The sequence below is a fragment of the Cavia porcellus genome, unplaced genomic scaffold (genome assembly GCF_034190915.1).
Source record: "Cavia porcellus strain 051 isolate PalLab524CR breed Dunkin Hartley unplaced genomic scaffold, mCavPor4.1 scaffold_32, whole genome shotgun sequence".
Classification (NCBI taxonomy): Eukaryota; Metazoa; Chordata; class Mammalia; order Rodentia; family Caviidae; genus Cavia; species Cavia porcellus.
Window position 1 is genome coordinate 44,075,507 of NW_026947515.1, and position 24,140 is coordinate 44,099,646.

General features: G+C 37.9%; 1 protein-coding gene and 1 long non-coding RNA gene across 3 annotated transcripts in view; one reads left to right on the forward strand and one right to left on the reverse strand.

Moving 5' to 3' along the window:
• Tekt3 (tektin 3) overlaps positions 1–19,071 on the reverse strand; it is a 46,126-nt gene extending 27,055 nt beyond the window's left edge. Inside the window, exons 1-2 of one of the 2 annotated variants that reach the window (XM_063241661.1) lie at positions 18,913–19,071; positions 322–929 (exon numbers count right to left, since the gene is read on the reverse strand). In XM_063241661.1, the coding sequence (XP_063097731.1) occupies positions 322–924 (603 nt within the window). In that variant the 5' untranslated portion in view covers positions 925–929; positions 18,913–19,071. Of the gene's footprint in view, positions 1–321; positions 930–9,253; positions 9,388–18,912 lie in introns of those variants that run through there. The other variant, XM_003466208.4, reaches the window with a different exon arrangement.
• Positions 18,801–24,140, forward strand: part of LOC106026848 (uncharacterized) — a 32,070-nt gene continuing 26,730 nt past the window's right edge. The window contains exon 1 of the long non-coding RNA XR_001200425.2: positions 18,801–18,891. This is a non-coding gene — a long non-coding RNA (uncharacterized LOC106026848). The remainder of the gene's footprint in view (positions 18,892–24,140) is intronic.

Sequence of the window (24,140 nt, forward strand, 5' to 3'; positions counted from 1 at the left end):
GGATGTAGTTTAGTGTGAAGGGCCTTGAGTTCAACTTACACAAGAATAAGAGAGAGAGAGAGAGACAGACAGACAGACAGACAGACAGAGAGATTTTTCCCTTTAAAATTGTCTTTAGTCTTTAATCTTCTTTGCAATCAGAATTCTTAAAGTATTTGTTCTCTATAAAGTGCATAACTAAAGTCAGTACAGACGTGATGATAGGGCATTGCTCCTACAGGTTAAATAAGACATAATTTTACCTATATATAGCTTCAGAAATTCAACCAATGGGCTACAGTATCAAAATGCAATTCTTTTTGCATCAGCTCCCCAGTTTACCTGCAGAGGGGCTTCAGTCTCCATTAAAGCCCTCTCTAATCTTTTCTTAATATCTGTAAGTGCATTCGTCTCTCCAATCATCTCATCCAACTCATGAGTGATTTCAGACTTCCAAAACCCTATGTCATTGACACGTTCTCCCAAATTTTGGGTAGAGTCTGTCTGGGTTTTTCTCGTTTGTTGATATTTGTCTTGAATGAGGCGAGACGTGTCCACTCTGAGTCTCTCTGAATTGTGTCGGGAAGTATTGGACTCTTTGTAGTTGGTTAGATTGGACCTGTACCAGTCATCGGGAGTGTACCTTGTGAAGAGGGTGGTTCTGTTGGACACGAAGGGAAGCATGGTACTCTCGCCCAACCTCTGGGCTCTGGTGCAGTATGGACCCAACGTTGGCAAGTTGGAGGCCACTTTGTAGTATGTGCTTGGTTTCCAAGGAAGGCTCAAGCTGTGGGTTAAATTGTAATGGGGAAAGCGATCCCTGTAGCTCGATGTCAAGGTACCAATGGCTGGTAGAAAGTTGGTCGGTGTTGGTGGGGGGCGGGCATAAGTTGACGTTAAAGTGGAACCTACAGGCTCCATAGTGCTCAAACACGATCGGTTCATCTCTCCTGTTTAAAAAAAGGGAAAAATAGTCACACACAATATTAACACAAATGACACAAATAAAAGAATAATGTGACTTAGTATTAGTTGCCTGTTCTTCAACTAGTTAGATGTTTGTTCCAACTAGTTATCCATACTTCCTAGTGATAATCTATTCCAAAAAATTTTTTCCACCTCTGTCTCCAGAATGTTTTAAAGTTATATGTTTTTAAAACAGCCACCTTAATCTTTGAACTTGTAAAATTGAGAGTTAATAATGTCTTATTGTCATAAATTCAAATCAAGAGCCTGAACAATATAGTTTCACAAAGAGGGATTCATATCTTGGTCCTGCTGTTTACTAGCTATGTAACCTAGGGCAAATTACTTAAACTCTCTGTGCCTAAGTTATTTCATCTATAAATAATAGGAAATAATATTACTTCCTTTTTGACCTGCTATAAGCCACACTAACAAAGGGTTGGTTGGCAGCCCTCCGTCACCCCTACTGTGTTATCTTAAATAAACACACAATCCGGGTAACAGTATGTGGCTGGTGTGCAAACACAGATTAGGGCAAGTACTTGGTCTCTTTTCTTGGCAACCTGCCACCTCTAAAATACAAATTCTGGTCTAGGCATACAAGGATTAGGACAATGCAAAGTATTTATAATGCATAGCACAGAGTTTGGCTGCATAGTAAATACTTAATGAATGTTATTTTTTAAATGACCAATTTAGAGGAGTATATATAGCAAAAGCTGAGTATTCCTTCTCTCTTAAAAATAAATCCCTTAAAAGTAGCCACTGTGACTCTTCACAGTTTAATAATAGCTGTAATTTCTCAGACTTTTTCTTATTCACATATGCACATATATTATTATGTTCCACAGACAACTACCAAATGCCATGATACATATAAAAATTTAACCCTAATAATTGTACATATTATACTAGAACTCAGTTTTTTTAAAGCTAAATCTATATTTTGTACCTGTCTTCTTTTAGGATACGTACATTTATTCCATCCTTTTGACTAGTTCCACTGTCTAGAAATTTTGTTCATTAGTATTCCAGAAAACTAAGGATGCCACAAACAATGACATACTTTTCATAATCTAAATATCACACTGTCTAAAGATTAATATCTATGGATCTATTTAAAAGAAAACACAAAATCAGAACTAATTCTATGTTCTGCTAAGAAAAAGAGAGAGAAATAATTCAATGATTAAAGAGCTAATTCTTAAAGCCTTTGGTATCCAAACTACAAAATCATCTCTTTGTGGATCTGTGTCCAAGCCAAAATCCACTCAGACCATGTGGCAATGACCCACATAGCCCTAGAACCTTCATTTATTTCTGTATTCTTCCGTCTTAAACCCCAAATACTTTCTACTGCTACCCAACCTTGGGGAATGACAGTGCAAAAGAAAATCTTAGTAAACACTTATAGTTCTTTGCTTTTTTTTTTCCTGAAACATAAGTATGACTTTTTCAAAGGCAAATTTCAATTCTTACATTTTCCTTATTTCTAACCCCATCTTCAGATCAAATCTAGAAATAAACTAGTTTTCTCCTATGAAGAAGTTTCAAGTGGTATGGACAAAACCTATTTCATTTTGGTTAATTCTTTGCAATAAAGGATCCCAAATCCAATGATTCCCTTGGTCCTTTAACCACGGAATTCTAAGCCTGTTAGGTTGGCATCTTGAGACATTCCAACACTGAACCATGAAGCTTCTATTTCCAAGGCTGATATATAAAAAGTCAAGTTCAGATGAGGCATTTGGACTGAGAAAAATCCATAGAGGTTTTTAAAAGCTTTTTGATATCTGTTTTCAATTAGTGATGAGATATAGCCTAGGATCTGAAATCTAAAGCATAGAATCAGTTATTTAGAATTCACAAAAGTAGAGTTTTCACAGGAAGTGAGTTTCACAGACAGAGTCAGCAGTTTACAGCCACAGCTGGAGCTCTGATTCAAGCCAACATCTTTGAAAGTTATTCAGGAAGACTGTATAAAAAACATCACATCATGATGTTTCAACCAACTGTTCCACTATCATATAGTTTTCAGTATTGATCAAGACAACCAAGGCTTTCATGGCCTAAAATACATCTAAAACATTGAAAATATATTCCTCACCATGACAGACTCACCATGAGAGACTAAGACTTAGCCTCTGTATCCATCTAAAAACCTAGACACAATATATGAAATGACAGTTGTCACACATTGGACAACAGGCAGCCCTGGACTGGGTTCATCCAGAGGGGACAACTAAATATATGAGCCCTCTTATTGTCCTGGCATTGTGCCTGGAGGCAATTTCCAGATCACAGTGGGGGAAAACAGATAAAAACAGAAGAGAGCCTTGCGGTCTTTGTAAGCTGAGAAACTTATCCGAATCTGGAGAGGTCGTCACTGCTAGAAGTTGTGAAGCAGAATTCTTCAACAAAATGAGCAATGCAGTGCAGAGCTCCGGAAATCTACATAGGGAGCCACTTGAGTCTTGCTGAGTAATAGAACACACACACAGTGCCAGATTCTTCACAAACTTTGGCAATGAGTGCTGGCAGATTTGTTAAGGGAACAATTTCTAGGGTTCACAGATGGTGGACAGTGAAACTAACCAGGTGGTAGAGTCAGTGGCGTTGACTTGGCACATTTAGTGGAGACCTCAGAAGAGTCACATATTTAGGATAGGGTTAAACTGTCCCTACAGGGAAGATACTGAAGACATACTCTCTAGCAAAGCCTGAAAGCAGGTCTCAAAGACATTGAATTATCCAAATATTCAACTATGTAATATCATAATGCCCAGTATTCAGCCAAAATACCAAGAAGGAGGAAAATATGATTCATAATTAAGGAGAATCAGACAATAGAAATAGCAGAAATGATGGGAGTACCAAATTATGTTCAAATATTTGATTCACGAACACCAGGAAGACAGACACGAAAGATTAAAAGAAGAATCAAGTGAAACTTTAGAGATAAAGCATGCAATTTTATACTTTTATAATATATACTTGTAGAGTTTTACTAGATGGGATAAACAGCAGACTAGACATTGCAGAAATAAAGATTGGTAAACTCGAGTCTAATCAAATTAAAGCAGACAAATTTTTTTGACTGTAAAAAGTGAAAAATCACCTCAGTGACCTGTGGTTTAACATCATGTCTTTGGAGCACCATACAGAGAGGGGAGAGGGATGAAGTATTTTGCAAGAAATACTGATTGACTACTTTCAAAATGTGATGAAAACTATAATACTTATGTCTAAGAAACTCCACAAACTCTAAGGGGATGAACACACACACACACACACACACGTACACACACACAGAGCTTCCTACCTCCTTGCCCACCTCATCAAAATCAAATGGGTAAAAACCAGTGATAAAAAGAAAACCTTAAAATTAATATAAGACACCTTCACTAGAAAGCACAAAGATAAACAGTAGTGTAGAATTACTGTCAGAGTCATCTGAGCCAGAACACAACTTCCCCTTCAGTACTGATGGTCAAACATACTAGGCAAGCACTATCCCTGAGCTGCACACCCCACCCTAAGTAAGATCCTTAAAGGGCTAGAAGAAAGTATGTGCCCTAATTCAATATTCAGTGAAAATATCCTTCAAAAAGGCAATGTGAAGTATTTTTTTTTTTTTTTGTCTTTTTGATTTTTATCGGGACCAGGGATCGAACTCACGACTACCTGCTTTCAAGGCAGGCGCTTATGCCGCTGAGCTAAATCCCCAGCCCAATGTGAAGTATTTTAAAACAGAAATCAAAAGAATTCAGCAGCAGCAGACCTGTAATATAAGAATTGTTAAAGGAAATTCTTCAGGCAAAAGGAAATTATACCAGATGGAAACTTGGATCTACACAAAGAAATGAAGAATGTCAGAAATGGTAAGCATGTGAATTCATATTTTTTAGAAATTTTTCCAACTTTCAAGTCCTTCTGAAAGATAATTTCTCAAAGTAAAAACAAAAATTTATTGTGGGATTTATAAAATGGAAGTAAATTATATGTTAACAATAGCACAAATGATGGGGGGCTTAGGTGGAAATTTATTATTATAAGGGTCTTAGAGCTGAACTCCTATGTTATTTAAACATATCTTGTAATAAGTTAAAAATGCATGCTTTAAACTTTAGAATGGCACTTCTAAAACTATAATCCAAGGATCCATGAGATGCCAAAGACCTTTCAAAAGGTGAAACCATCAAAATTATTTTCAGACTCAGGTGCTATTTGCCTTTTTTGCTCTAATTCTCTCAGACTTATAGCTTTCCTGAGGTGACATGATACGTGCTGTCACCACAGATTAAAAGATAAATATGGAAACTCAGTTGCTAAGCAGAAATTTTAAACTTTTTCCCAAAAATGTAAAACTAACATTCTTTTCTATTGTTTTGGTTTGAAAAATTAAAATGCTATTTTTGATGGTAGCATGCACCACATTGTTATTTTTAAAAGAATTCCTATTTTGGGGGCTGGGGATTTAGCTCAGCGGCATAAGCACCTGCCTTGCAAGCAGGTGGTCATGAGTTCGATCCCTGGTACCGGAAAAAAGAAAAAAAAAAGATGAAGAATTCCTATTTTTTAACTTTCAAATTTTAACTTCTAATTAGTTATAAAATTAAAATTCTAATATAATAAAGGTTGATAGTATAACTGCATGTATGCAAGGTCGTTGAGGTCTTCCATATTTTGTAAAAAGGGCTCTTAGCTCAAACACACAAGTTTTCTAACAGTTGACCAGAAGTGCTCCCTAAGGGCAAATAAAAGAATTCTAGCTAATGTGCCAAGCAAAATGACAGATTTCTCAAAACAATCCAATGGAAAGACATAGATTTTCAGGATGATTTTTAAATAACATCACCAAATTTTATACTGTCTAAAAATTCCTTAAATATTATATTTTTAAATATAAAAACAGGTACTTAAAATATTAAAACTACATGTATAAACACTAATCAAAAAAGTTGAAGTGGCCGTAATTAATAGCAAACCACAAAGGCCTTAGACATGAAATATTATTAGAGGTAAAGACGATAAAGGACTCATTTGAAGATATCACAATCTTAACTTTAAATAACTTAAGATACATAACATAAGGATTGACAAAACTAATGAGAAATAGACAAATTCACAATAATAGTTGGATATTTAAACCCTCTTCCGTCAATAATTTAGGCAGAAGGTGGTTAATATAGAGAATATCCAGTGACATTACAACTGGACCTAATTTACATCTGTAGAACACTCCACCCCAACAGCAGACTGGATGCCATTCCCAACTACACAGAGAACTTGCGCCAGTGAAAACTCTATCATGAACCCTACCACAAAACAAGTATCACTAACCATAAGATACTAAAATCAAAGGGTGTATGTTCTCTGACTATAACAGACTTAAATTATAAATCAGTAATAGGAAGATATTTAAAAAGTCCCCAAATAGTAGAAAACTAAACAACATCGTTCGAAATAACTCATAAATCAATGAAAAAATAACACAGGAAATGATGAAACATCTTTAAGTGAAAGAGAATAAAAATAAATCAGATCAAAATTTATGAAATATAGCTAAAATGATGATTATCAGGATGCTTATAACTTCTGAGTGTTCATATGGGGACATACAAGTAAGCTAAAATCAGTGACCTGTGCTTTTCTCAGGGCTGGTGGGGGGAAAACTCAAATAGAAGACAGAAATTTTAAAAAATCAATAAAACAAAAAATCAACAAGCAGGAAAAAAATCAAGATCCTAGCGATAAAATGATGTTTTGCTAGACTTATCAAAATTAAAGGATAGAAAAATTACTGACATCAAGAAGAACAGGGAATATTATCTATCCAGTAAACATCAGAAAATTAAGCAAGAAATATTAACACAACAATGTGAAAAATTCAATAACTTACATGAAATGGATAAAAGATACAAATAAAACTGACTAAAGAAGAGATACACAATCCAAATATATCCATCATAAAGATTTTAAGCTACAATTTAAAGTCCCTCCTCAAAACTTCAGGGCCAGATAGCTCCACTAATTAAATTATACCTAACTTTTAAGAAAGAAATATTTCCTCAGTTTTTAAAAGCCAATGACTTCATTTTGCTGGTGGGTTTTATAATGTTTAAATGATTCTTTAAATTATAACTCAGTCATTTATTAAAAGGGCATGTGTAGCACATACTAAGATCAAAATTAATCTTACAGCTATCTAGTATTTCAAGTGAATTATTTTGAAAAAATGATTGAAAATATCTATAGAAGAAATCCATCCTTAGGCCATGTGATTGTTTTTTAATTATACTTTTAGTCAAGATGACCAAAAAGCATGTTAAGAAATGAGGGATGTGCTACAAAGTCAAACTCAACATTGACTATGGTCATTTAATGTGTAGTCAATAGGTGGTATTTACATACAAAAAATGCTACATTTGTCTTCCGTAAGTATAATATATTTAAGAGAGAATCAATCTCACAGAGGTTGTAAGCATTGGAAAACTCCATTCCCTAGCAATTTAAAACACAGCCTCGAGTTAAGTGAACATATTTTATTAGCACCTTTAGGCAAGACTTTGGGATTAGAAATATTTTAAAGTATAAAAACAAGTAGATCATTTCTTGCAAAAGACACAAGTGAAGAAAGTTTATCAGACGCCTTCCATAACCTTTCTCTGACCAGTGGCAAGCATGTGCTTGAAACCACTCACATACAACACCTTTGTTTGCTCAGTTCCAAACTGAAGGAAGACTAAAATGCTGTCATCAATACATTAATAAACAACAAATTAGAAGAAATTATACCAGATTTCAAGGCTCTGGTAATTTCTCTTTATACACACATTAAATAAAAACACAGGAAGAGTCAAATAATCTATTCTTTAAAAAATGTTTGAAAATGAATTACACATTGATGGTGCACAGATTACTATGCATTGGATCGCTCTGTATTGGTATCTAGCACATTTGAAATGGCACATTCACTGTAATTTAGCCACCCTAATCCTTGATGTACACCAGGACACTATGCATATAATCAGAATGTATATGAATACTTCTCACGCTTTTTAAACGAAATAATCTACTGCACACATAGGATGATATCTATATAATGTTATAATTGTATACAATTACAAAATTCTTGCAAAATAAAACTCAGAAAAATTTTTTTAAAAATTAATAAGATCCAGTACTACAAAATAAATAAATAAATAAAATTATCACACCACAGTTAAAATGACCTAGAACATGCAGGGCACTAATACTACTATATTAACTTTAAAAAATAATATTATGTGTTAGTTTTTTGCATAAATATATGATAAAAGTAGAAAATACACAGTGTAAAAATAAATGTTAAATGCTAGCATGTGAGTTCAATAGGGAAGGAGGGTTCCCAAAGGCTACTGTAAGAGGCCTCTGGCTGAGGATGTGGCTCAGTGGTGCCCCGGCCCCGGGTTCTAGTCCCAGCACGGGGTGGGGTGGGAGGACAAGCAGAAAAAAAAAAAATGAAAGCCTCAAATGTAACTGTGCTTGGATCAGGTGGAGTTTGTTTTTTTGTTTGGTACTGGGATTGAACTCACAACCTCATCAGGTTTTTATGTGGTTTAGTGTTCAGGGGTTTTGTTTGTTTGTTTTGTTTGTTTTGTTTTACTCTAGTTATTTTACTGTTTCGTTTTTTTAAAAAGAATATTTTGTCAAATACCTCAAAGCACTTTGTCTATTAATAAAACTATTTGCTTTTTTCCAAAATGACTGAATAATTTCAGTCATGACTAAACTGTCTATAACAACACAAGCGTCCAGGAGAAAACATACAGGGGTTTGGTCTAAACTGCCAAATCACACGTCAGAACTTCCTGGCCAGTGAGAAAACAAGTGCTTTGTTCTGAATTTCAGAGACTCTCATCTTCCCCTGGACTGCAGCTGGGAATGGGGACTAAGATGCAGGGGCAGAAGGGGCCAGCACTCAGGGGTGACGACACCCAGGTGAAGAGCAGAAGACGCTGCTGGTGTCAGAAATCTGGAGTGGGTACACGGGGACTTGATGCCCCTTTCCTGGATCCAACTTTAAAGTAACTGCTGAAGCTCTGAAAGGCATCAGAAAGACAAACTTTGAGGGGAGACTAGACCAGGATGCCTGTGGATTCACAAGGGTTTTAATTGAGAAGAAAGAGATAGAGAAGTGAAGGGCCGTGCAGGATTTCTACGACCTTCCCCAGATTCTGAGCACAGAGGTGGGAGCCTTGAGTGGTGAAGAGGGTCTCTTTGGGGTCATCGCAGCAGCGGACAGCTGTCACCCAAAACCACTCACCTGTCAGCCGACGCCTGGAAAGGGGCGGGGACCGGGGCTGCGAAGGGACGCAGACCCGCTACCACCGCCCACAATAGGTCAGACACACACTTTCCTGGCTCTAACCCCGCCTTTCCTCTGTGACGTCAGATGCCGCGGACCACTCAGCGCCTGCTCTAACCCGCTCGCCCCGAGCCGATTGGTCAGTCCGAGAAAGAGTGAGGAGAGAAACATCTCAGGAGACCGTTGCCAAGGACGCTCTGGCGATTAGGAACTGCGGTGCACAGAAAACTAGCCAGGTACAACAGTTGAACGGAGTGAGGAACAACTCAAATGGGACGCCATGGAGATTCTCCCGCCTCTTCTCCAGCACCTGATTCTGAGCTCTTTGGGCTGCAAAGAACTTGCTAGCCCCTCTGAGGAGCACCAAGTAACTGGGACACTAAGAATCTGTCCTGGGAAGCCTCACAATTATGTTCCCATTCTCTCCTGCAAACCATGGAGGATTACTTAGTGATCTTCCCTGATCTTCCCTTCCTTGTTCCAAGGAAAAAGATTGCATCCTCCTCTCCTTTCTCTCCCTTCTTCCTGCCCCTCCCCCGCCCCCTTTCTTTCTCTCCCTTTCATTTTCCCCCTTAAATAGCACCTCACACCGTTTCATCCAGGCTGGGCCGACGTGTTTTACATACATCCCCATCCATCCATGGGAGTTTATCTTTTACAGATGGGAAACTGCAGTTTGTTGCAGTTAATTAGCTTAAACACAGTCACCCAAAGGCACCCACGGCTTGCACTACAACCCAGATCTCTCAAACTTTAAGGCACTCTCCATGAAATGGCCTTCTTTGTTGTGTTAACAGCAGAGTTCACCGAGTTACTTTGGTAACCACCAATGCTAAGGAAAATAAAGCCCTCGGTTAATCATTCTTGGTGTCTCTCGTATGACACCCCACCAAAGGGATTAAACTGACTACAGGTCAGTAGCAGGTCCTCAGCTTTGCACATTCAGAATCCTGCCAGTCTCGGGTTTATCAGAAGCTGAGGCAAACTGACTCGGCAAACCTAAAGTAAGAACCTTAGAATACCACCACCAGGTTTTACACCAAGCAAAGCAGTCAACCTAAAGATGGAGATAAATCCAGAATACTGTGCCCAAGTAGGAAAACACAGTCTTCTACTCACAATACTGCACACAGGATTCAACAAGTCAAGTCTAGGCTCCCATAGCCCACACAAGGGTACCACCAATGCTGTCTTTGTGTTTTTCCACATTCTATATCAGCAACTCTCCACTTTGGGTCTAACATTTCTCGCTGAGATTTTACTATTTTTCTTTCAAGCACAGTGGCTGTATTTTGTATTCTCAGAATTTGAGATTGGTCTTCTAATGCCTATGGACTGTAGACAACACAGTACATTGTAACATATTTGTTCTTTGAGTCAGTAAGCTGGCAACTGTTCTAAAATAGATTTGGTAACCTGCAAACTTCTCAAAACAATGTGCTACACCCGATATCATTGCTAACTGCATATTAGGTTCATCCAACGTCTGACTTTTAAAAATGATAAAAGTATAGCATAATTTGGATTTTTGAGTGATCCTTTGAGTCAGTGAAATTTTAAACCTCTTGGAATGAAAACACTATGAACATGTACTAATAAAAAGAAATTACTCAGGAACAAATTTTTAATATTTTCTTCAAATTTGCACCAGCAAAATCCATAGTGTTATTTCCCTGGAGTTCTGCTTTGGGGATTGTCATTTTTGGAAAAAGCAATGCCAAGCTATAAACTGGACGTGGGATCCAAAAGAGTGTAACATACAAAATATAACAATATTTACAGAAAAGGACCTTGTGGAGGATTGATTAAGAAGCTTTGTTGGTGTGTGATATATTCACTGAAAATTTCTATCAATGAAAAGGCACTATCAGTTGCCTCTATTGTGTTTTGCTTATGTTACTAGGCTATTAATAACGTTGTGTATTGAAGTCATTTTTTAACTGAACATATTTTTCATAGCTTGAAATTACAGGGCAAACCTTTCTGGTATAGTTCCAGAGAGCCAAGGCATGTTTACTCAGTCAAAGCTCAATATCACCACTTAAATCACTTGTTTAAAGAGAAGAGCTGTGACTCAAGAGATGCACGAAAAGTCCAAAGTCACATCACTGTTTGTGATTTCCTGAGCATGAGGAAACCTGGCTTCCACCGTGCTCTTTTTGCATTATCTCATTATGTACATTTTCACGTGTTGCCTCTCTCATTGGGAATGAGTGCCCTGAGACCAGGGATAATCTCTTTCCAGCCTTAGTCACAGGAACTATTCTTAAAGCACCTCTTCTGCTTCATATACATCATTTGATCTATACCTCTTGCATTAACCTCAAAGATTGACAATATTATTCTTCCTTTACAGAGATGTATAGATTAAGTAACAACCAATTTTTCATTATCCAGAAAGTGACAGTCTGAGTTCCTCATCGGACTGTCTGACTCCAAAGCCTAAGGTATTTTTCCATGTAGAAGGCCTCTTATGTGTTCTTTTTGCCCTTAGTACCCCCTATCAGGGGGACCTTGCCTCTCTTGCACAACTAATACATGTTGAATGAATGAATGAATCAATCAGTCAATCAATCAACCAATCAGTCAATGAGACATCGTAGTTCTAGACAGAGGGACTAGATTTCTTCTTAGTGTTTACTGGTTCCTTGATGTTGTATAAACCATCCCAGGTCAGTTAGATTGTTCCACAAGATGGATATAAAGATTTTTCACTTGCCCCTAAGAAAGATAGTCAAATGCTATATAGAAATTCTCTCACAAAACAAGGCTCATATGTTTGTGTTTAAACAATTCTGGGGAAAGCCATTAGGAGTGGCATTTACTTATCTAGAGGTTGGTAGTAAACCTTCCTTGTCTTTTAATCCTGGAAGAAATAAAATTCAAGGAAAAGGTAATCCAGATTGGAGCTAGTAACTGAGTTTTGTGATGGAGCAATCAACAACCATTCGGTAGCTAAGGTGGTCACACAGTTCATTGGTCTTCCACCCTTTGTCCCTTTTATACAATCTAGGACTATCTTTTATTGTTGTTATTTGGGATATTTTGTTTTGTTTTGATGCAGGGTCTCGCCATATAGTTCAAGCTAGCCTCAAACTCATGGCGATCCTCCTGCCTCAGCCTGCCAAGTGCTGGGAGTGCAGGCATGTACCACCACACCCAACTCATCTAGTACTATGATCTGAAATTTAATCTTAAAATTTTATTCTGAATGTTCTGCTGTTTACTATAGTCTATGTCATAAATTAATCATCAGCAGCACAACAAAAGTGATTCATATTAACTGTTCTACTGGGATCCTGGCAACCTAAAGGAGGAGATAAAAACACAAACAAAATAATGGAAGAAAAGAAATAATTTGATTTAATGTTATTAGGAGTCATAAAATGGTAAATGTTGGTTACAGAGAATATTAGGTCATGGATTGTATTTTGTACTATGATTACAAAGAAATGGAAAACTATATCAAGGCTACTTAAAATGTCTGGCATGTTAAGATCTAAGGTCATTCTGTAATATTCTTAGAGTGTACAGAAACTACATATTCTTAAAGAAACATGACTGCTATAAACAGAGGAACACCAACTAATCTAAGAAGGCTAATCATTATCAGAGATGGACTGTATTTCATCCAAATAATCAATAGAACCTTTATTCAATTAGGAAAATTTAGCTTCTGAGCTCAGTTACCACTGCAGAGATGTTAGAATTTTGTCAAGGAGACAAAGAATGTCAGAGAAAATCAAAATCAACACCACTAATCTGTGCTCCCTCACACAGTTAGCCCAGTACTTATTAGCCCTCAGCAGTACACAAGACCATAAATCACACGAGGTGACTGGGGATGATAGGTAAGAGCTGGTTCATTCTGACCTGGAAGAGGCTATTTCTCACCTGTAAGAACATTGTGAATTGATCCTTAAGCACATCTATTATTAAAAAAATAAGTTGTATAAGTGTATCATGTAATCAATTATATTAAAACAATGCTAATAAATGTGTAAAACTCTTCACTTTCTGATTCTTGCCTATACTTTTTAACCTTGAATTTATTTTACTGTATTGCAGCTTCATGACGGAAATCGTATATAGTGACAATTTCCTGAAGATCTATTCCCAACTCTGACTGCAGCCACATTCAATTAACCATGGTCGGATTATTTACAGCCTAAAAACCATCAAAAGCTACAAATCAAGATTTATGAGTTAATTTTATCCATCAAGAAAATGAAGAAAATGTTCTAATACATACTAAAGTGTCCCATGCCTGTAGCCATTAAATTATGATAAGCATACACACAAAAACAAAAGCTATATTCTTCCTGTATTCAAAAACAATTATCTGATGCAAAAAGTAGCTTTACTTATGACATCTCAATGCACACCCACTCATTCCAAAATGTAAGTTCACTTTTGTCTTACTTGTTAACATAAAAATACCAACCAACATTCATGTTGGAAGCCCCCTTGTTCACTAATTACAATTATTGGTTGACTAAAGATACAATGAAAAAAATCAATAAAAATATTCTATGAAAACCAATCAGCTATATAGAACATACCATAGAGTATCTGCATATTTCATTATTATTGATAGACTATATGGTACACATCTTTTAATGTAGTTAAAATGTTAATAAACTTACATATACACATAGGCACCCTTTTTTCCCAGAGCCAGCCACAGAATATTTAGATCACTGAGTCTGTCCTCAAATGTTAACTGTCTGGTGGGAGATGGGCAAAATTCTTATGGTGCAGGCCCTACTATGATCAAACCATCAGAAAGAAGTCCAGTCTCTATGGGGTTCAGAAGAGGAAAAAGCATCATCAACCAAGGAATCCTAAAAGGGTAGTTCACTGGTTACATAGAAAATCTCACAGACCTGGACCTGGCAGGCACTTACAGAAATAAGAGTGGGGCTGAATGGTGATAGGTATGTGTGTCTATGCAAAATATTTGAAGCATCATTTCTCAGTGATTTAATAAGAAGCAATTTATTTTTGTGGATATAGTTGAAAATGATGTATTTTGGAAGCAGTGAGAGTCTGGCTTGTGATACCCTTTGTCTGACCAATGTTCACTTCAATCATCCATGTCTGGGGCTGCCAGATTGTGGACAGGATAGGAGGAGACGCGTACATCATTAGGTCTCCGACCATATAAGCCTTGGCTTCCAGCTTGGTTTGCACTGGTCACAATCAGGCGGTCTGGGAGACTCTATCTTGGGGAGGGATTCAGAATAACTACAGCCTCCTGGTGACAGACCTCTCTGTAGCTAATTTGTTAGCTGGCTGCACCAGATATCAGTGCTTCAATCCATGTCTCCCGGATCCTGGGAACATTTTCTTGAGCTCAGGGTCCTAATGCACTTTCACACCTGACAGAGACTCCTGTGGTTTCCTGAAGAAAGATTACTACTAGGCATGATAGTGTCTGCCTGTAATTCCAGCACTTAGGGAGACTGAGGCAGAAGGATTGCAAGTTTGCCCCCAGCCTGGGCAATTTAGTGACATAGCAAAACTTATCTAAAAGTTAAAAAAAAAAAGCTAAAAATTAAATAAAATAAAAAGGGGGCTTGGATGATAACCTAGTGCAAAGACCTTGGGTTCAATGCTCCATACCAAAAAAAAAAAAAACATAAAAAAAAAAAAGATTACCTCATTGTGAGTGCTAAAAGTACCCTGGAAATTCCTAACAAAAGTGAGAACTTCCTGGAAATTTGTGCTTCCGGCCAACTTTTAACCAAATACTAATGGCTTTAGGGGTAAATACCCTAGTTCCCCCATCCCTCATTGGCACCAATCAGAAATGTGAGTCATCCTCTCTCAACAGCTCTTTTCACAGCTTAGAACTGAAGTTACCCTCTAACTTCTTTTTACTTGTCCTCTGGATCCTACTTCTTCATTTTTCTACCATTTTTTCCCAACAGAACATTTCACGTGGATCCTCAGGATGGGCTCCCAGGGAACCCAACCTCAGATGGTGGCCATGTTTCATTTGATATGTTCTCTACCCAAATCTAGCACTCCTTGGCCATGACTAATTGGACCACAAGTAGACACCCAGTTCAAAGATCACCCATGTTGACCAGCAGACTGTGATGGCTCAGCACAATAGCCAGTCTAAGCAGATTCTCTTGGGAGGTTTGATCTTGAGTCACACTGAACATGAGTCATCATATCTTACGTTGCAAAACTCTGATTGAGATTCCTAAATTGGTCTGTCAAGGAGTGACAAGATAATCGTGCTATTGACCTCCACTGTGTCCTGAATAACTATCCCATGTCCAGACATTCTCCTGTTTCCATGGGATTTCTGAATTCTATGTAATTTTCTCTTACAATCTTTGTTACATAAGGTAGTTCATTGTTTCTGGTTTTCAAAATGCCTAAAATGCAAACTAGGAATCACTTCATTGATGGCCCAATCTTCAGTCACTCACTGTCCAGTTCTTCAGGGAAAGGGTCTTGAAAATTACCAACAAGGCCATGATTTGTGTTAGAAGCACAAATCCGTATTCACAGAAGTTGGACAGTGAAGAGGAAAGGAAATCTGCTTGAGATGCAAAAATTGAAAGGTGGCAGAGTAGTGTTCTTAGTTGATGTAAAAAAAAAAAAACTGAATATCTCTTTGCCTTGCATATTCCCTTGTATGTGACTAGATGTGACTACTAAGATGGTTAGATGTGACTACTAAGTTGATGAGGAGATCTCAGGAAAGAGAGAAAAGATCAGAAGCCACAAGTGTTCAAGGGACTATAAAACCAGAATGTTGAGTTCTTTGGTGTAGAGCTTGAGACAGTGATTTTCTGTAGATTAAAAGGGAGCTACTGACCTAGTCCAGCTCCTTAGTGCCTAAAAGAGAAAGCAGCTCAGGGCAGACATTCTTATTCAGAAGACAGAGCAGCAGGCTAGAGGAGGTGTGGAGGAGAGGGGTACCAAGTACAATTACATCACAATGAAAGGATCCAACATTTTACACAAAGAAACAAATACAGAAACAACACAATTCTTATTTGCCTGGAATCAACATCATCTCCCCAACCCCACCCATACTTCTCTAAAATGCTTGTAAAAATCCTAAGTGCTTCTCAAAAGTCAGTAATTAGCTCATTAGAGTATATGCAAAAAAGTCTGCTTCGCCAGAACATTGCCAAGTACAGAGCATGATACATCAGCATTGTCCAGAGAGCTTCTTAAATGTAGATTTCAGTGTTTTATCCCAAGAGTATCTGATGCAGTTAGCCAAGAGAGACTGGGGAGAGACCTAGCAAGTCATATGGGTTTAATTACAAAGGAAAAATTTATTTGGATCTGAACAATGATATCAAGTCTTACATTTTACTCAGAAGGACTTTCTGATTGTTCAAAAGCAGACGCCAATTTATATACTGATTTCCCTTGATGTGGATATATATGTATATAATTTACTCTGTAAACAGTTGCCAATATTTTTACTATGAATGGAGCTTTTTAGTTATTTATAGGTTTGATGTAAGTTTAAACCTTTTAAAGTATGCATAAGAAACCTTCAAATTTCTCTTCTTTCTCCCTCATCTACCCCGTGGAGCACAGTCTTTGCAAAGAAGTTTAAGGTAACTGAAGTTAATGGAATCACAGAAATAAAAGTTAAAGGGATCTTAGTAACTTCCAGTCCAGATGAGGAAACTGAGGAAGAGTTTAACTGATTGTCCAAAGTCATACAACTGGCAACTATCTCTAATCTCCTTCTCTCTCATACCCTGGAGTCCAGGACTGAGTTAATCTCTTTGGACCTTTGCTTCTGCTGTTGCTGCTTTGCAAACAGCACTTCTGGGTAAACTGAACAGAGCCATGGGGGCAGTGTCCCTAAAATCACTCCACCGAGGCAGTTTCATCTCTCTCTGCTTGATCAGACCCTGGCTACAAATTATACTTCGACCACTGCCTTTGGAAGATTTGCGAAGATTAAAAATGAAAATAAAATAAAAGCCAAAATCTAAATTTTGGCCTCTTTAAAATACCCTAATATTTTCTCATGTACCTAAATTTCTGGGGTCTTCTTACACCTTATATGCTGGGGTTTGGAAATCCCCTCCCAAAGGCTCACATATTAAAGGCTTGATCACTGGCTTAATGTGCTATTAGTATATGACAGAGCCTTTCAGAGGGAGGCCTCGTTAAAGGAAACCGGATCAGCTGGAGTGTGCCCTTGAAGGGATATTTGACCTAGGCCTCTTTCTCCACCTCTCTGCTTTATCTCTGTTAGGTGACCATGCTCCAAACGTAATATATTGTGGTGCCCCAGACTCAAAGCAAACCAAGAGACCAAAAACTGAAACCTCTAAAACTATGAACAAGAATAAACCTTTCTTACATGTCTACCTATGCATTATGTAAATGCACACGTAAACCTACATAGTTTTACTTCCCTGGAAATTGTCTTGAGTTCAAAGTGAGAGTAATAAACTCCGTACCGTATTATTTCTTCTTATCTCATTTAGCACAAACTTTGGGTTATCATCCAATTAAAAAGAGCAAACACACAGAATGATGTTCTGATTTATAGGAAATCTTATACTTTCCCCACACCAACAGCAAGTGTTACACGTAGCTGCCCACAGCTGACGAAGCATCCACTTGCTTCTACTCCATCCTTTGAAGTCAAACTCGCGCTCTGGGGACAGTCAACATGTCATTCAAAAAGTTGCATTCTGAGTATTCAAAAAGGAATGAGCTGTTGCATATCCCCTGTGGAGATCCAGGCCCACAGAGACCCAAACTAAACCATGGCTCTCCTTGTGAAACTGTGTTAGATGTGTATGCACTCACTGCCATGGGTCAGAGCACCCAGCATCCATGCTGGAATGAAGGTCGCAAGTGATTTGTGAACCCTCATGATCAGGTCCTGATTAGGTCCTTTGCTTCCGGCTTTGGACAGATTCTTCTGCAGACCCCAACCTGCCGAAAAGCACTTCCTTTGCTGTATGTTATGGTGTGGAAAGCGTTAAGCAGAGCTACACTTCTGAAGACACAGTCACCCTCTGGGACAGCTTCCCAACCTCCTCCTGTCTAGGATCCCCACCCAGCTTTAGGGTCTGTGTGTTCTATCCAGGCTGACAGGAAATGTTTTTCTACCTCTGGCAAACCCCAGAGCTTGTTGGAAAGATAGCGGACTCAGTAATGAAACAGACCCCAATTGCTTAAGCTTGATTTTGCTCACACTGTAAAACACATTTAACAAGTCACTCTCTGAGACTCAGAGAGTTATCTGTAAAATTGGAATAACAATACCAACTTCACAGACTATTAAGTAATTTAAGTGAGAGCATAGATGAAATAATATTGCCCTTCTACTCCATAGAGCATATTTTTATTTCTGTGGAGCAAGAGCAAAATAACCGGGGGCCTGTCTATGAAACTCCACAAGCACATGAAGTAGCTATTTCCTCCCCACCTCCTTCTCCCACAGCATGTGATGCAAGGGAAGCACTGTATTATTTTGCAGCAGAAACAAGGCAAGACAGAATTTAATTATACAGGACTGTGACAGAGCCACGACATTGGAGGAGCTCACCAGTTGTTACAGAAAATGACGAAGGGCTTCTTAAAAGGTGAAAACTATTTTTAAATACCTGGTGTTCTTTAAAATAGTGTTTTCCTCTCTCTCCTCAGCTTAAGGTAGATTGGTTCGAGGTCTTGTTTAGATCAGGATCCACTGTGACTTGTGCTGCTGATCCTTCTTCTGGTTCTGTATTCTGAAAGTTCATGTGTACTTCCAAGCACACAGCTGAAAAATAGTAATAGAAACATATGACTTGGTTCCTGACATACGCACCCAGAAAGTTTCTTCCTGGTGAGGATTTGGAGGAAGGTGTACTCTGATACACTGTTAGCATGAGTGTACATTGGTACAGCCATTAGGAAAAAGGGTATAGAAGTTCCTCCAAAAAACAGAAGAATGGATAAAGAAAATGTGATATACATCCACAATGGAGTATTAGCCATTAAAAGGAAAATAATCATATCATTTGCAGGAAATGGGTGGAATAGGAGATCATCATGTTAAGAAAAATAAGCAGTCTCAGAAAGACAAATATCTCATGTTCTGTCTCATGTATGGAATCTCAAAACAAAAAGGGAGAGAGCTTTCATGATGACGTGAAAATAGAAGGGGACTGTTAGAGAAGAGAAAGGTGACAAAGGGAAAGAGAAGGAAATGGAAAATGGGTGGTGGAAAATCACCCAAGTATATTTTATCCACCAAACTAAAACTCATTAGTCTATATAATTAGTATGCACAAATAAAAAACTGTGATAGATCTACCATGCGATCCACCAATCCCACATCTGGGTATGTATCTAAAGGAAATAAAATCAGTATGTCAAAAAAGATATTTACACTTGTATGATTAATCATAGCACTATTCATAACAGCCAAGATATGAATCAACTAGGGTGTGCCTCCATGATAAATGGATAAAGAAAAGGTGGTGTGTATACACAATGGAATACTAACTGGACCAGGAAGAATGGATTTCTGCCTTTTTAACAGCAATGTGATAAGGAACGGCAGACATTATGCTAATGACAAAGTCAGCCACAGAAAGATAAATAACATATGATTGGTTTTTGCATTTTCTTTTTGGTTTGTTTGTTTGCTAGTACGTGTTTGCAGTACGTGCATTTTACAATCATTTTGGGGAGTTGGTATGTGTATATAATACAGTATGTTCCTTTTATTTTAAATCCCTTTCTCTGCCTTCTCCATCCTGCCTACTCTAATTTTCCCCCTCTTCATTCTTGTTATTAATGCTATTAGTCTTAGTCTTAGCTCATGTTTATGTCATATAATCTCCTGTTTATGTGTGAAAGATAAAGTTGATCTCGCAAAACTAAAGACTGACTAAGCCTAGAGTCTGGGAAGAGTACAGGGAGGGGATGGCCAATGGGAACAGGGCTGCAATTGGACATAAAGAATAATTTAGTTCTATGATGCAATGGATTAACTAGGGTTGACAATTAATTAAATACTGCAGCTAATAGACAAAAAATGCACCAGAAAAGAGGTGTGTCTAAGACAATAAATATGCTAATCAATCTCGTCTGATCATTGCATATTATATGTACTGCAATACCATTGCATAGTCCATAAATATGCACAATCACTGTGTATTGATTAAAATAACTAATAATAGTGAATAACAATTTCTCCATGACTATATTCTTTCTTTGAAGAACTCAAGAAAATACTGCACTAGTTAAAGGCACAGTAAGTCTGTCCTGGCTACTAGTGTTGTTGTTAGAAGTCAACAGGGCAGTGAGAATTGGGAAGACTTTCAGCTGGGTTTGGGACAGGAAGCACCTACAATGCAGAGCAGTTTCTTTCTCCAGCCTGAGAGACTACTGAACTCTTGAACAAAACTACTGACAGAACTGAGTACTTTCCAGGGTTATGTGTTCCTCAGGCAATCTGAGGGCATTTTCTTTTTTTCCAGGTTTTGACTTCGGTTCATCATTACTAATCTGTTAGCTAATCTGTCTAGGGTAGAGCTGGTCAAGGAGTCTTCCAGGTTCTCTGTCTTTTTCTCAAAAGCTCTTCTTCTCATTATGCTAGCGAGTTTCCCTCAGGTGTAAACCATCCTACGGTTCCAAACAGAGAAGCAATTCACCACCTCAGCAATGTGTTCAGGAAGCGTATCACCCAAATGGCTAGATCATGAATTCTTTTGCCAATCAAGTGTTTTCCAGGTTGTTTGCTACCAAATGGAAGGAAGATAGAGACAGTCTTCCATTCATCAAGTAACATTTGATGACAGGTAATCTTGTTATTTCTGGCATATAACTCAGGAATTTTATTTTAAACCAAATAAGAGTGACAAAAGAATATTAATTCCAGTCCTATCTACGAATCTATTTGAATACAGTTTCTCGGCACTAACAATTATAAAAATAAGCCATTTGGAAAGAATTGATGTTGAAATACAGCTCAATTTAGCAAAGACAGTTCCAGGAATGTGTAAGTGTAGTTTTGAAAATGAAAAATTTTAAAACATTCTTTCTTAAAATTCTTTAGGTTTTAAAGTTTTAAATTTTCACTTACATATTTTTGCAAGAGATAAATATGATAGGATCATCAATGGGCCATTTTCAAGCCTAACTAAATGTTATTTTATAACAGGAAGAAATAACATGAACAGTCATGAGATTTTTCTTCTCAAATATAACTTTGAGGAAATGAAAATGTTATTCAGACACAGCATAAAATAAGAGCAACTCCTGGGAAACATGAACCACCTCTGGCAGAGTAGAAAAAGATCATTCTGGATAAGAGGAGGTGCGCGGCACCTCTTAGTGGCTCAGCCACAAATGAGAGGGGAGGAACAGAACAGAAGTGGGGGTGTTATGTCAGCAGTGGCCCCCAGTCTGTGTGCTCCTCCCCATTCATGCTTTGGGACCCAAACCCTGCAGACAAACCTGGCTCTCCCAAGAGTCACCAGGGGTCAAAATCTCCTTCTGACCTTTCAGCCTTCGGGGGCAGGTATATAATTCCTTGACTGACTTTTCAGAGGACAGAAGCATGGGTCCTGAAGGAAGCTGCCCATCTGAAACAGGGCGAGGGCGTGTCCCAGAATTGGAAACTTCTTCCAGAAAGTAGGTGTTAGAAATAATGGACAAACTGGCAGCAGATCCATCCCAAGGTTGAAAAAGAAGAAAGAGAAACATACAGGAGACATTGAGCCTCCTGAAGGGAGGGGCCTTCAGTTACCAAAATAGGCCACCAAAACGGGAAGCTAGACCAGCTGGAGGAAAACTTAGTCAGCTGTATTACTGAGGTCTCGCCCTGGTTGCCTTCATCTGGGTAGAAGAAAGTAGAAATTGGACAGACTGAGGGCTGAAATCATGTGCAAGATCACAAGTATATTACATGACAAGTACTGGCTCTTTTTACAAAGCACACAGGCGCATTCATTCCTTGCATGACTTCTGCAGAATTTTGGCTTTAGCATGGCTACCTTTCTTAGCAGAGAACTTTGCTTTAATGGTAACCCAGTAATCATAGCATTAGAAAATTCAGAAATAATGATGTTGATACAGGCATGACCTAACAGTGGCAGATACCTCTTGGGATACCCGATTAGGCCCTGATTTTTAGGACAACTGCCCTGATACACTTTCAAACGTAGTCCCACGTACCTTGGCCACATGATTGCTATTCCAGGCGTGGTCCACAGGCAGGAGTAATGGCATCCCCTGATGCTCATGAGAAACATAGACCCAGAAATTCTGTGTTTATAACATCTATACACTTCATCTCAGCCAAAATGCCGAGAAGTAATTTATAACAGCTCTAGAGACTCAGACGTTTAACCACAGGTTCAGGCGAAGTACATACAAATTAAAGCTTGAGAAACATTGGAAAACACAACACTACTACTCTGAATGCAGCTCTTGAATGAATTATAATACAAAGTCATGCCAACTACAACCTTCTTGAGGATTTTAACTGAGAAACGACGGCCCCAAAGGAAACTCTCACAGCACAGCTGTGCAGAGAAAGTGAAAGACCCCTGGATAGTTTTTGGCTCCCATCCTTCTTGGTATAGCTTATGATATAAAGTCTGCCATTCATATCTATTGGTTCCCCATCCGCTGGTTCAACAACTGCAGATTGAAAATACTTGGAAAAAATTTGAACTGTACTGAACTCTTATCATTATTCCCTAAAAAACACAGTATAACAACTATTTACACATAATGTAGGTATGATAAATAATAAAGACATGATTTAAATGTATGAGAAGTTAGGCTGGGGATTTAGCTCAGCGGCATAAGCACCTGCCTGCAAGCATGAGGTCGTGAGTTCGATCCCCAGTACCGCCAAAACAAAAAAAGAAAAAAATATGAGAAGCCGTCTGTAGGTTATATGCAAATGTGATACCTACTGTAAGGAATTTAAGTATCCTCATGTGGTCCTGGAACAAAATCCCTCATAGATGCCAAGAGATGACAATATTTATTTGGACAAACATTCTGTCTCACTTGAAAGCAGCATGGATTTGTTGGTAAGTATGAATATATATATATATATATATATATATATATATATATGTTTCATCAGAAAACTGCAGATCAATATACATTGTGAAAATAGATGCAAAAAATTTTAACAAAATGCTAGCAGAATACATGCAACCATATAATAAAGGGATAAGATTTGGTGATCAAAAGAGATTCATCACAGGAACATCAGGGAAGCTCAACATTTCTTATAAAATCAATCAGTATAACATATTGTATTCATAAACCTAAGGGGAAACCTCCCCATGGTCATCATGGTACATAAAAAGTACTTGACAAAATCCAATACTTTTTATTCATATAAAAGAACTCTAAAGCCTAACAATGGAAGAAAGTTTATTTAGCAGAATAAAAGGCATTTATGAAAAAAACTATAGCTAACATGCCCATGAGGAAAATTTTCAAGCTCCTCCTAATGTCAAGAACAAACAAAGGATTGCTATTTTCACATTGCTGCTCAATACTGTATAAAAAGTTCTAGTCTGAGCAGTAGGGTAAGAAAAAGATAAAAGACATCCAAATAAGAGGGAAAGAATCAAAACTGTCTCTGTTCACAGGTGACAGGATGCTGTACAGAATCCTTGTGGACTAATCAAAAATATGGTAAATGTTTAAAACTATTTTTAAAGGGAACAATTTATCAAAACTATGGTCAGCAAAGTAACCACTACAAGGTCAGAGTTTCAGAACTAGAAGACAGGGCTGTTGTCAGTGACAATTAATGAGAGATACCTTAAAAATAAGGGAACCTGAAAAATGGATCTAACAGCTCCCAGATGAT